Source organism: Magnolia sinica, chromosome 7 (assembly GCF_029962835.1).
Source record: "Magnolia sinica isolate HGM2019 chromosome 7, MsV1, whole genome shotgun sequence".
NCBI classification, from domain to species: domain Eukaryota; kingdom Viridiplantae; phylum Streptophyta; class Magnoliopsida; order Magnoliales; family Magnoliaceae; genus Magnolia; species Magnolia sinica.
The window spans coordinates 66,943,965-66,959,098 of record NC_080579.1 but is presented as its reverse complement, the minus strand read 5'-3'; the positions used below and the strand labels follow the sequence as shown (position 1 = coordinate 66,959,098).

At 41.1% G+C, this 15,134-nt stretch overlaps 1 protein-coding gene across 5 annotated transcripts in view; it reads left to right on the top strand.

The window, feature by feature from the left end:
* Positions 1 to 15,134, top strand: part of LOC131251411 (phosphoinositide phosphatase SAC6-like) — a 139,018-nt gene that overhangs the window by 119,394 nt on the left and 4,490 nt on the right. For all 5 annotated transcript variants that reach the window (XM_058252091.1, XM_058252094.1, XM_058252092.1 and 2 more), the window contains 2 exons: positions 434 to 526; positions 12,779 to 12,845. In XM_058252091.1, the coding sequence (XP_058108074.1) occupies positions 434 to 526; positions 12,779 to 12,845 (160 nt within the window). The remainder of the gene's footprint in view (positions 1 to 433; positions 527 to 12,778; positions 12,846 to 15,134) is intronic.

The following is a 15,134-nucleotide window of genomic DNA, read 5'->3' as shown; positions in this document are numbered from 1 at the left end:
TTCTCTTTGTAGTAAATATATCTTTCTGTGGTTGTAAACTTTCTTTGGGAATCGATTCTGGTCAATGGAGAAAAAAATGACTCGCCCCCCTGATACATGGACTGGTTCCAATTGAGTTTGAATGATTTGAGTCCATGGATGAGTTGCACCCCAAAACCAAGTTTGATTCCTGTCTCTTGGAAAACCTTAATCTTTGAGAACCATGTTGAAGTAGAATTGTGTTGGCTGATTTTTTATTTTTTATTTTTAATCTACATCTTCTCTTTGTAGTAAAGATGGAAATTCTGGACTCCATGCTCTGATCAATCAGTTCCTCTTTTTTTCTTGTGTTACTTGACTTGAAAAATGGATGTTCAGATACTGTTTTGATCTTTCTACTATTGCTTGATGCTTTGAGATTAGTCCTTACAGAAGTTTTTGTTGTTGGGAAAAGGATGCTATTGATCTCATACATGGGCACTACATTGTTTCCGTCAACCGTGGTATGACATCTCCATCACAAAAAGAAAGTCTTGACCCTGTTGTGGTGAGTACACAGCTCCATGTTAGTTGTAAACATAATTGATTGGAAACTCTCAATGCTCATAGTGTATCTGCTGATAAAAGCTCTAGCTAGGTATGTTATGTTCACTACAGTTAGACCTACAAAAATTTACCAAATTCCTGAGTTTCCCTTTTTGTGATAAAAAGTTTTACTTCTTTTGGAGTGTAGGATTCTCACTTTATTCTTGAATCTGAAATACTACGAGTTTAAAGCCTGCAGTGCTTTTCGGCTGCTGCATGTGAAATATTTTTCCCACTTTGCTCATGAAAGCATTTCCTATTATGAAAGGGGCAGGAACCTGAAAGTATTTGCATCATAAAGTCATAATCAAAGAACAAGGCAATAAAACAGCAGACTTAAATGTGTGTTTCCTGAAAGTAGCAAACAGAATAAGGAAATCAATGTGATCTTTTATCCCATGGCTCTGGTTAAATGTCCAACTCTTCTGAGGCAGCAAGCATTTGCATCCAGTCTTGTCATGTATCTGTTTAAATAAGGGAATCCTGATAGTAATAATCATGTCATCATTTATTATGGTAATTTAAAGTTTTGGTTAATGGTTATTGAGAATGAGAAGATCTATTATAAGAGCTGACAGACGTCCACACCAAGAACGAGAAAGCAAACAAACTATCACAATAATGAAAGTTCACTGAGAGTTCAGTTCCAATACTACCGTTCTATCATGCGGTTCCAGTAGACTTAGTTCAGTCTATTGGATAATCCGTTTAAACTTTCTGATTAATAAACAGGCTTGTTCCTAAAGAATGAGAAGGGGAAATCAAGCTGTCTCTAGAAGGGGCAATCAGAAATTCAAGGGGGCTTTCTTGATGCTCTATGTGGAGCCAGTTCTCAAGGGAATGGTAGGAAATAGACTTCTTCAGGATTTTTACAAGATTTGACAAGGTAATGGAGGTTGCCGTTCTCAGGTCCAAGAGATTTGCAGTCATTCGTGGTTTTGCATTCCTTAGGCTTGATTGAACCACTCAAGTAGAGGCAACCATCTCAGAGATGAACAACAGCTGGCTTGCTGCAAGTAGAATCTTGGTCCACGAGGCCAAAAATGATCCTGAAATTCTCAAGAGGGTGCATGTACGGCCAACAAGGTTTCCCAGTTTGTAGTTTTACCACAATCGGGAGGTCCAAACTCTTTTAGAAATGCTGGTTTTTTTTTTCCCAGAGTTGATGCCATACCTGAGGGAGGTGTGACGTGTCATGATTCAATTCACTCAAACAACAAAGATTTGCTAGAGAGTGATCTGTAAGGTGTAGGGCTATATAAAATCATTGAAGCTAGTGGGAAAAGAACGGCATGGATTGTGAAAAAGATATATGCTCGATAAGGGTCTTTTCAGAGCTGTCTCAAGTGGCTTGGTGCACCATTGGGTGGAGCTTGGTTGCAACAGTGGTGGCCGGCACACCAATCCCAGTACTTGCAGAATGGGTGTCTCTAAGGTGTAGGCTATTGGAAGGTGGCTGCGAGGTTAATGAGATAAATATCTTGGAGCTTCGGATACATCCCAATTTTGATATTAAAGTGCTGATGTAGGTGGTGTGGTTTTTCATCTACAGGCCAATCAAATCCATGTGCAGGTGGTCTGAATGGCCAATGCTCGGTTCACAAGATACATGGATCCAGATAAGCAGGGTTCTGCTGGAGATCTAGGTACAAGATGTCTTCCAGTTGACTGGGTGTTTTGGCGAGGTATTTTGGATTGGTCCATGGTTGTGAATTGCTCTGGAGCAAGGTTTCTTCACTTGAAATTTATAAGGGGGAAAGCTTTACCATTGTCAGAGAAATTGGATGTGAGGATTGCTGATTTATGTTTTCCTGTCAAGATCCAGAAGCGTTTGAAGGATCGCTATCGCACTATGTATCACACCCTTGGGATACTGAAATATCTTGGGAAACATTGGGAAAAAAATCACATGCATCACGTAATGGATCACAGTCAAAACATGGGAGAGCTTTTGGGAAAATGGTGATAGTTTTTCGTGTAACTTAAGGAGCTGTTAAAAGATACATGATTACAAACTCAGAAAATTATAAAAAATAAATAAATAAATAAATAAATAAAAATCTATGCGCAACAGTCTTTCATTTTTTAGGGGATGAAATTATGTGATGTCAGCCATAAGTGATTGAATTATATTTTAAATTAGTTCATGCCATTCAAATGTCATACGACATTAGCAATAACATACAAACAATACAACAAAGTTAGCGGAAAGAGGAGTGTTGTTGTGCCAAGTTTGAGTGGCATCTTCTTATGAGCATTAATGTAATGAGGGTAGACTACAAGGTAGTAGCAGTAGGATCTTGTGAAGAAAATTGCCACAGATAAAAGGGACTGGGGAACATCAAATGTTCCGCTGGGAGAAACAATAAACAATAGGAAACAATTAAGGAAAGATGAAGGCTGAATAGAGACCTGAGTATTAAGAGAGCTATCAGTATGTAATTAAAAGGAAAAAAAGGACAAAATCTTATGAGAAGACATGATAAGTGAGTTATAGTATTCGTGATTGGAAGCCACTTCCATGTTTGAAAGCTATCAAGGAGATGAGATGTGAAGTAGAGAAGATAGAGTTAAGAGAAACCAATATCATTAAATTCTCTAAGTCGAAGATTCAAGATAAATATTGCAGATATGGTAAGAAATATCACAGATATAACTAAATATCGTAGAGATCCCGACATATCACATCATATCAGCGTGTATTATCGATTGGATCTTTTGGATTCTAGGATGTATCGTATCTGAATAGTGTTACCAAAAATATCTATTAATATCTTCAATGAGTCGAAGGGGCACCTGATCATAGTGGTGAGGTGAGGGCTGGGGTGGATATGAGGATTCCATCATAGGTATTGCAATCCCCTTTAGAAAATTTGTGAGCCATCACAATCCTATTGGGCATCAGGGCAGTGACAAGGACTATTCCCTGTGCCATTTCCACACTTCTGCTTTTTTGAATTTCAAAGAGGCCACGTGATATGGAGGAAACTTGTGTGGAAGAGGCTAGTTGTGAGCATGTGGAGTGGGCAATCATTTATGCTGAGGTGGCTAGTGAGTGGGTGCCTACTGGGCTTACTAAGGGCAATTTAGTCCTTTCAGCAATGCATTGATAGAGTCTTCATCCTCTTCTCCAACATTAGTCCCTCTCTCATCTAAGATGTCGCTCAAGCCAGTGATGGGTTCCTTTGTGCACCTAATTTGTGCTTCATAAGGGTTGCTTGAGTGTATTCTTTCCACAGATGTGATTTTTGGACCCCCGGTGGGCATCTATCCTGTGTTGTTGATGACTGTTTCTCACCTTTTGCCTTTCCTGATTCCACTCCCATCATTGCAGATGGCTGCAGGATTTTCTTTTATTGACCACTCCATTTCTTGGATCGGGCATGGTGCTACAAGGCCCCTTGCCCAATACTTGGCTCTTGTGGATATTTTGGACTCTTTATTGGGGGAAGATCTCTTGTTGGTCCAACCGCTTCAGATTATGAAAGGCTATTGTAGAATTCGTTAGGTCGTGCTGTGGAGGTGCATCTACCATGTGAGGGTATAAATCACTGGCATCGGAGAACCAAAGTCATATCAAACAGGAACTTAATGGATATGGTTGAGTTATGGTTTAGAGGAGCCAGGTTCTAAAGTAGGTATGGTTCAGGCCTTCAGGGGATGCAGTGGATTAAGGAGTCCATGGATCATGTCAGGAAGCTCATAAGACTTTTGGGGGCTGTGAGAACTTTGTGGCCCTCTTTGAGCTATCTAATGTAATGGGAATGTAGACACATGCCATGCTGTCACAAAGCTAATCTAAGAATTGAAGGGTAAGCAGAATTGTCCAACTTAAATCTCATCCTTTACCTACAACAAAGGGAAAGGGCTATGCAGAAGGGACAAGGGGGCTAATAGAAGCTTAAATTGTTTCTCATGAAAATTCTTTTGTGGAACGTAAGGGGGTTAGGCAGCCCCAGAAAATGAGCTCAAATTAAATAGTTTTATAGGTATGAGAAGGTACAGATAATTGCTTTCCAGGAAACGAAAATCTATTCTAGGTATAGAACTATTGATTCACTATGGGGAGGAAGAAACAAGGATTGGACTACACTTACTGCTATTGGTCCAGCGGCTGGTATCATTATAATTTGGAACTTGGATGTATGGATTAAAGAAGATTGGTGGACAACTACATTCTCAATGTGTCTTGTTGAGGATTGCTACAAATGGATATAAATAGGTATTTTATGTTGTGTATGGACTTGATAAATGGTGTGAGAAGCAAATGGTAAGAATTATGCTGCTTGGGGGTGACTTCAATTTTATCAAAATTTTGTTGCGCAGCACGCCAACAACGCAGTGAACCGATCCAATCTCCGGTCTCACTCATAAACAATAAACAAGAAGAAATATAAACTAGAAACAGAATCAAAGCATTCCAAACAAACCACAAGACAAGATATATGTGGAAAAATCCCAACAAGGGTAAAAAAACCACTGATGCAAACTTCCACAATGAAGAAAAACGAAGATTACAAGGCAATATACTGACCTCTCCCTTGGAAGTACAGAGAAAACCCTTTGCCCATACCTTAGAATTATTTCTCATACCCTAGAAAAGCCCTAGGGACACCTATATATAGTTTAGACAACTTCACTTTCGCACCTCTACGAAAACCGACTCAAAAATTCGCATTCCGCATCAAATCCAGAAACGAATCTGTGTAACCTCGACTGGTCGAGCGGACCCTCGACCGGTCGAGCATGGGCCATGACTGGTCGAGCACCTCGGAATCCAAAACTTGATGCTCGCTAGACTTTGAGTTGAGCCAGCCCTCGACTGGTCGAGTGGGCCACTCAACCGGTCGAGCAGGGCACTTGACTGGTCGAGCGACCCCCAGATGTGGCTCCACATTTCAACAATCTCCCACTTGGAGACACATCGCCATAAACCTTCGTCTTCTACATCCGGAGTGCATCACCTCCCCGTCTTCAAGCCTGAAGACCAATCAAAGCTGAATAGAGCTTCAACTTCTCCCGCGTGACCGCCTTGGTCAGCATATCCGCAAGAGTCTCACATGTATGAATCTTCTCCAAAGCAATCGATCCATCTTCCAATAACGAACATATGAAGTGATATCTGATGGCAATATGCTTAGTTCTTGAATAAAAGGTTGAATTCTTAGCCAAGTGTATTGCACTCTGACTGTCACTGTACAGCTTGCAATCTGCTTGCTTTTTACCCAACTCTTCGATGAAACCTTGCATCCACACCATCTCCTAGCACGCTTTTGTAACTGCAACATATTCTGCTTCCTTCGTATTGATAGATACTATCTTTTGTAACTGAGAGACCCAACTGACTGCAGTACTATCCAGAGGAAAAAACATAACCTGTAGTGCTTCTTCTGCTGTCGATATCTCATGCCAAATCTGAATCCACATAGCCTTGTAGCTTGATTTCCGATCCTCCATAACACAACCCTACATCCTTAGTACCTACCAGGTATCTGAGGATCCACTTCACAGCTTCCCAATGTTCCTTCCTGGGGTTGTTCATGAACCTGCTAACAACTCCCACTACTTGAGCAATGTCTAGCCTCGTGCTCACCATAGCATGCGTGAGACTCCCAATAGCTGACGCGTATGGGACTTTAGCCATGTAGTCTCGTTCCTCCTGTGTCTTTGCCCCTTGTTCCTTAGATAGCTTGAAGTGGTTGGCTAATGGAGTGCTAACCAGCTTAGCAGCTCCTATATTGAATCGATCAAGTACCTTGGCTATGTAATCTGCCTGTGACAAAACTAGTTTCTTGTTTTTCCTGTCACGCTATCCTTATGCCTAAGATTTGTTTTGCAGCTCATAAATTCTTCATGGTAAATTCTCTAGACAGTTTGTCTTTTGAGATCTAAGATATCCTTCATGCTTGAACTGGCCACAAGCATATCATTAACGTACAGAAGAAGGATGATATACGACGTATCAAACTTCTTCGAATAACAACAGTGGTCTGCATGACATCTCCTAAAACCGTTTCCCGACATGAAACTGTCGAACTTCTTATACCACTGCCTCGGGGCCTGCTTTAGGCCATATAGACTCTTCTTCAGTCTGCACACTTTGTTCTCCTTTCCCGGTGCCATGTATCCTGTCGGCTGATGCATATATCTCTTCTTCAAGGTCCCCATGTGAATCGTAGATGTAAGTCCACTGTAGCCACTATACTCAAGACCATGTGAATCATAGACATTTTCAATACCGGTGAAAATATTTCAGTGAAATCAATACCTGCCTTTTGTTGAAACCCTTTTACAACCAATCTAGCTTTGTACTATTTCGAACTATCGTGCTCCTCCTTTAGTTTGTGAAATCACTTGTTATGAAGAGCTTTCTTACCCTTGGGTAGAGTGACTAGCTCCCATATACGATTAGACTCAAGAGAGTCCATCTCATCATCCATGGACTACTTCCACTTAACCCGTATATCCGACTGTAATGTCTCTTTAAAACACTCTAGTTTACCATTATCTGTCAGCAGTAGATAATGTAAGGAGGGTGAGTATCAGACCATAGGTCTCCTCTCCCAAGTAGATCTCCTCACAACTGGTGTATGCGGCTCTGCCTCATAATGCTCTTGTGAATGATCATCTTGTGGCTCTGTAACACCCATGTCCAATAACTCTTCCAACTCTACGAATTCTTTCTCCTTGGCCTTATTTTCTTACACATTGTCCTTATGCATTACTTTTTCATTGAAGACTACGTCCTTCCTTCTGATGATTTTCTTGTTTTCTGCATCCCAAAACCATTAGCCAAAATCATGCTGCCCATAGCCTATAAACGTGCACCTCCTGGACTTCGCATCCAGCTTGTTTCTGTGCTCTGCATCAATGTGAACATATGAAGTGCAACCGAACACTTTGAGATGTATAAGGTTCACTTCTTTCCCAGTCCACGTTTCTTCTGGTAGCCCACCATCCAATGGTGCTGAGGGACTTCTATTAATGAGATATGTGGCAGTATTCATAGCATCTGCCCAAAAGGTCTCGGGCAATCCTGCATGTAACCTTATGCTCCTAGCGCGCTTAAGGATGGTCCCGTTAACCTTATGTCCTTGGAATCGTTTTCTAATGTTTAATTCCATTTGCTGCACAATACTCATTAAGCCTCTTATCACAGTACTCTCTCCCATTATTAGATCTGAGACATTTTACTGTTGTACCTGTCTCATTTTCTACCATAGCTTTCCACTTCTTAAATACATCAAATACATCAGATTTATGCTTTAAGAAATAGACCCACAGTTTTCTACTAGCATCATCAATAAAAGAAACAAAGTAATATGAGCCACCAAGAGATAATACCTGTGTCGGTCCCCACACATCAGTGTACAAGCTCTAACAGATGCATCTTTGGAGCGCGTCCTGTCTTCTTGAAACTTACCCTCTTCTGCTTGCCATATATGCAGTCCTCACAGAATTCCAAGTCAGTAAACTTCAGCCCTAGTAGCTTCCCTTTTGACAATAGCACTTTGATCCCTTTCTCACTCATATGTCCCAATCTCTTATGCCATAACTGCCCATTCACTCCAGTTGATGCGACTGCGAGTGACCTATACGATCCTGAAGTCACGTATAAGGTACCTTCTTTCTTGCCTCGAGATATCACTAAGGCACCTTTTGTGATCTTCCAGGAATTACTAGTAACTGTCGTCACATAACCGGTATCGGCCAACTGCCCCATTGAGATCAAGTTCCGTTTCAAACTTGGTACATGTCTGACATCCTTCAATTTCAAAGTCGTTCCGTCTTTCTGATTTACATGAACGTCTCCCTTTCCAACAATACTGCACGGCTCATCATCACTCAAGTAGACTCTCCCGAAGTCGCCTGATACATAGTTAAGCAGAACTTCTTCACATGAAGTGGCATGAAACGAAATACCCGAGTCTATAATCCAAGACTCATTCCTCGCATCAAGAGACAAGATCAACGCCTCTGTGTCATTATCTTCAGATAGATTCACTGAATCATTCCCGCCTTGAGAGCTTCCTTCTTGTTTCTTGAGTGCCCTGTAATCACGTTTCATGTGCCCCTTCTTCCCGCAATGTTAACACCCGTCTTTGTCTTTCGGTCCTTCGGACTTCTTCCTCGATTTGGAACGTCCGTGTTTATTGCCTCCTTTGTTCAGTGATCTTCCTCTTACTTCAACGTTTAGAGCATTCCCTGAATCCCCTAAAACTCCTAATGCCTTTCTTCTATATTCTTCGTTGAGAATTAGACCGGCCACATCATCAATTTTCAGTTTGGTCGACCTTGAAGAATTGCTCACAACAATCACCAAACCATCCCAACTATCTGATAAACATAACAAGATCAATAACGCCCTGACATCATCCTAAAAAATAATGTCAACGGATTCCAACTGGCTCGTGACTCTACTGAACTCGTTTAGATGTTCAGTCACGCTCCCACCATCTGACATTTTCATGTTGAATAGCTGTTTCATAAGATGAACCTTGTTGGATGCTGAGGGTTTTTCATACATGGTGGCTAGAGCTTCCATTAATTCTTTTGTGGTTTTCACCTTGGATATATTGAAGACAAAGCTCTTAGACAGAGAGTCGGATCATTCTTAAAGCCTTCCGATCCAATAAAAACCATTCATCATCTGTCATCTTTCTGGTTTCTTCTCTTTTCCTCCTAGAGGAATATAGAGGTCCTTCTGATACAGATAATCTTCTATCTGCATCTTCTAGAAGGCAAAGTTTGAACCATCAAACTTCTTAATTCTAGTATTCTCTTCTTCTGTCATCGCTCCCAATAGAACTAAACTTGGCTCTGATACCAGTTGTTGCGCAGCACGCCAACAACGCAGTGAATCGAGATCCAATCTCCGGTCTCATCCACAAACGATAAACAAGAAATATAGACTAGAAATAAAATCAAAGCATTCCAAACAAACCACAAGACAAGATATACGTGGAAAAACCCCAACAAGGGTAAAAAACCACGGATGCAAACTTCCACTATGAAGAAAAACGAATATTACAAGGCAATATACTAACCTCTCCCTTGGAAGTACAGATCAAACCCTTTGACCATACCTTAGAATTATTTCACATACTCTAAAAAAGCCCTAGGGACACCTATTTATAGTTTAGGCAACTTCACTTCCGCACCTCTACGAAAACCGACTCAAAAATCCGCAATCCACATCAAATCTGGAAACGAATCTGCGTAACCTCGACTAGTCGAGCAGGCTGCTCGACTGGTCGAGCGGACCCTCGACTGGTCGAGCATGGGCCACGACCGGTCGAGCACCTCGGAACCCAAAACCTGATGCTCACTGGACTTTGAGTCGAGCCAGTCCTCGACTGGTCGAGTGGGCCACTCAACTGGTCGAGCAGGGCACTCGACTGGTCGAGCAACCCTCAGATGTGGCTCCACATCTCAACAAATTTCCCATAAAAAATTAAATGGAAGTCTCAATTCAAGAAACATGAGAGACTTTCCAAAGTAGATCAACAGAAATGAGTTGATAGATGAAATTGATTTTATTTCGCCTGGAAGGGTGGGAAAATTCCCATTGGTGGAGCAATGTGGATTGTTGCATCTGGTTTCTGATCACTGTCCAATCATCCTAGTGTCTAAGGAAGATGATTGGGTCCAATTCCTTTTTTATTTCAGCTTACGTGGCTCGAAGAAGGTTTGTTTCAACTTTTGGAGTGGTGGGTTCTTTTGTTGTCGAGGGGTGGTCAAAGTATAAGCTCCTAGCAAATCTCAAAACTTCTCAATTGGGAAAACCAAGCAATGGAAGAAAGATAAACTTTGGAATCCTCTTGGAAATTCAAGAGCTTGATTTAAGGGAGGAATGGGACCACCCGCTTTTAGAGAAGGATGAGAAGTTACGGTCTGGCCTTAAGCTAGAATACAAAAATAAAGGAAAGAGAAAATGAGCCTGTTTGGATACACCCCCATAAGTAGCTTTAAAAAAAATTTATATATATATATATATATATATAGAGAGAGAGAGAGAGAGAGAGAGAGAGAGAGAGAGAGAGAAGCAAACAAGCTACTTATTTAATAATAGTTTGGTAACACCTTAAAAATAGCTTATTAGTTTAAACTTATGGCCATAAGTAAATGGTTTTTACTTTTGTACTTTTTACTCTCTCTCTCTCTCTCTCTCTCTCTCTCTCTCTCTCTCTCATCAAAGGTGGCCCTGCATGGTGGACGGCCTACATCAAAGCTGGGACCTACACAATCAACGGTCCACATCAAAGGTGGGCTCCATATGATGGACAACTAACATTGATGGTGGGCCCCATATGATTTATGACCCACATTAAGGTGGGCTGGCCCCCACATAATGGACAGTCAATATCAAAGGTCAGCCCCTAAGGATGAATGGCCCACATCCGAGGTGGGCTCTGCATGGACGACCCACTTTGAAGGTGGGCCCCACATGATCGACGGTCCATGTCAAAGTGGGTTCCACGTGATGGGTAGTGGACATTGAAGTCGGCCTCGCATGATGGACAATTAACATTGGTGATGGGCCCCACATAATGGGCGGTCACATCAAAGGTCACCCCTGTTGATGAATCACATGGACAACCCACATTGAAGGTGGGGCCCAGACGATGGATGGTTCACATCAAAGTTGGGCTCCACGTGATGAGCAGTGGACAATGAAGGTGGGACCCACATGATGGACAATTAACATTGATAGTGGTCCCCACATGATGGATGACCTACATCAAGGAGAGCCTCAAATAATGGACAGTCCACATCCTAATGATGAATGGCCCACATCTAAGGCAGGGCATCACATGATGGACGGTCCACATTAAAGGTGGGTCCCATCTGATGGACAGCCAACATCTAAAGTGGGCCCCACATGATGGATAGCCCACATCGAAGGTGGGCCTCACAAAATGGATGGTCCACCACATGATGGATGGTTCACATTGAAGACAGCCAAGGTGAGCCTAACACGATGAACGGTCCATATAAAAGGTTTACCCAATTTGATGGAGATGGATATTAAAGGTGGACCCCGCATGAATAAGTAAAAAATAGAAGAGATTTTAATGGAAGAGATTTGAAAAAGAAAAGTAGAAGAGGAGAGAGAGAAATTAATGGACAAAATTTAAAAATCACTTTGGTTTCCAACATCACATAACATACTTTTCTACATTTTGGCTGATAAGTATGTTGTTCACCAAACATACTTATCTATTGAATATGTACAAACTAAGATAAGCTATTTGAGGCATTAGTTGCTTAAGCAAAATGACTTAAAATTCAAACGGGCAGCAGCTGTCCAGGGCAGTATGGTTGAAAGAGGGAAACAAGACAGAGAATTCTTCCATGGGATTTGCTAGTGGCAGACAAATAAGAAATAGAAAATCCAGGTTTGGGTAGTCTAAGAATTTGAGAGCTAATAAATAAGGGGTTCGGTGCTGCCTGATTTTTTGAGCTGAAATTTCACAAGGTCCAGTGGCTGGTATGAAGAATTTGGTTTATTTAGAGAATATTAACTAGGTTCTGGAGAACTTCAGTTTATCTTAAGGGTGAGGTAAGTAGATAATAGTTAGGGCTGGCAATGGGTCAGGTCAGCCCATGGGCCAGCTGGCCTCATCCACTTCTTGGATGGTTTGTTGCCTTTGTGGGCAACATTTGACAGGTCATGGTTGGGTTCAGGCCGGAAAATTAGACTCATGCAGTAAAGGGTCAAGCTCAGACTGACCCAACCTAACCCAATCCAACCAATTCATAATAAAAGCTTTAATTTCCAACCCTCTTAAATGGTGTACTAATGGGTCTGAAATTGAGACCTGCCAAACAGGTTGATTGATTGGGCTTGGACCTAATGATTTGTTTTGAGTTGAATCACATGCTTAAATTCTAGCCCCCTATAGTAGATGGGTCATACGCATTTGATTCTTTACCTGCTTAGTTAAGGCTGGCCTTGGGTTTGAATTCTTGGTCCAGTTTGTAAATAGGTTGAGCCTGGACTTGAACCCAACCTGAACTGAACTTTGTGGTAATTCCTAGTGATAGGAGGTATCAATAGAAGTCATAAGAAAAGCATTCACATGTTATTAGGATTGATTAATGTGATTGGTAGGTGATATATCTCTTCTGATAACTGCATTCATTGGAAGATGCTCCACATTTTCTTTCTAGCATACCAGACTGAAACAAGAAATTCTTCTGCCTTTTGTAGTCACTATCGGTGGCATCAGCAATGGTCCTGGCTGGGGTCATTTTTGCAACCATGTCGCTGAGGCAAGGTGAGTTGATTTCCATTCTTCTAGAGTATTTAGTCTTCCAATTTGATCAGTCATGCACTCATAACTATTCTTGATGGCCTGTTAAAAAATTTTAAGCAAAAAACTTTTCTTGGTAGTGGCTGCAGTGTCAAATTAGAAGGGAAAGTAACATGTCTATTTTGCAATAGTAAATTTTAGCTATCATTTTTCACAAAATACATTGAGACAAGTGAACTTCTTTTCACACCATAGTTCTGGAACTCAGCGACTCAAATCTCAGCCTAGTCAACTCAATTCTATGAGCTTCAAGCCAAGCAATGGGTTAACCTGATGGTTAGTCTGTCTCGGTCAAGACTTGTTGAGTCATCTTGCTGACTCGGTCAACTCACTGTGGCATGTGGAGACTCAAAGCCAGCCACTGAGTTTATAAAACCATGATCAACTGGTGGTTCAACCTTTTTGTTGACAAAAAAGCTTGGGGGAGGCATAACTTGAACCATGGTCTCCCCTACGAAAGAAAACATCATGACAGGGATAACAACAGCTGCTACTTTGCTTATTCCAAGAATTTTAGATACTCACAAATAGTTAAAAAGTATTTTATTTATTTATTAACAAGTTGAATCAACTGAAGACCTGGTTGCTCTTCAAGTTGACTTAACCCAGTTGGACATCGAGTCGAGTTTTCGGGGTTTTATTTTTATTTTTACTTTTATCTTCTTCTTTTTCTTTTTCTTTTTTTTCTTTTTTCTTTTTTTTCTATCTATGATTTGGAGTAAGGATTGTTAGTTTTTATTTCTGAAAGCAGTTTGTTAAAGATAAGATAGCGATGAAGATGAGAAAACTGATCAGTATTGTGCATCCCTGTATACTGTGCATCTAGTTGCACACCATCATTTCTCTACACACCCACACACATTTAGGGGATTTCTCAACTTCAACGGTGCATTTTTGCTGGTTTATCTTTAGCAATATACAATCAGCGAGCGTGCTCATGTTTCCCAAGGATGGAATCAATGGCTCATCTCTTGGATAGGCCCACACTTCAAATTTGAACTGATTTCCTATTTTAAACATCCAAATAATCACCTAAAAGGTACACAAATCTGATAGTTAAGAGAACAGCATTGAGCTAGATCCACTGAACGGGTGATTTTAGTATATGGCATGTATACCTAAGAGGTAGCTGATTGATTGGATGATCAGTATCGATGAGCATGTGAACCAATTGTGGACTGATAGACTGTCCACGACGCCTCTGAAGCATGAGTCTCAATTGAGGCGATCGGTTGGATATATTACAATCTTCTGGTTGGTCAATTTCTGGCTCGTCCAATCCGGATTGATGGACAAATTTACTGATTGTGTCGTGTTTGTGATGCAAAAGATAAGCTCACACGCATTAGCAATGATCATGCCCACCTGATTAGTAGAATGGCCTATTTTCATGGCTGGTGATCTTCATGGTGGAGCCCACCTTTTGAACGGCTCAGATGTTGTACAGAAGACATGTTGGCACATTGTGAATGGTAACTTACCATTCATTGGCTGTAATGTGACCATTCCACTATATGCGTGTGTGGTTTTAGTTGATATCAATTTATGTATGTTGACCGACTTATGACGACACAGTCATTGAATGTGCTTGTCGATCAGAGAGCTCTAAAGGTATGATTGATCACCTGCTTTTGGGTGCACCTTGGCCTCCAACTGGACCATGCGATTATTCTACAAGTAGCATATTCAAATTAACTAGAAGTAGCATATTAGGGTAAGGTTAGGGTTTCCTAAAACGTTCTTAAGGGTTCAAGAGCATAGCTAGAGATTTGAAGGAGGTTTTTGGGGTTTCGGATCGGTAAGTCCATTCATCTCTTGTTATATTTCATAGTTGATTGCTTGTCGCTTTGTGCTATGGTTTTTTCTCGTGAGGATTTTTCCACGAAAAACTTGCCTGTTCTCTGTGCGTTTTGCTTTCGTTTGATTTCGTCTTATTAGTTTGAATTCGGGTTTTCTTCCACTCAACCCCCAACAAGTGATATCAGAGATAACGTTGGGGCTTTGAGATCTAATCTGAAACATGTTGACGAAAGGATCTAATGTGAAGCCCCAACGTTAATGAAATGGAGAAGTTCACCGCTAGAAATAATTTTGAACTATGGAAGGTTAAGATGAGAAGCATTTTAGTTCAACGAGGATTACAACATACTCTTCTTAGGAAGGCGAAGCGTCCTACATATATGACTGATGAAGAGTGGGAAAGCTCAATGAGAGGGGGCTACAACTTCAATCTAATTGTGCCTAGCAAACAAT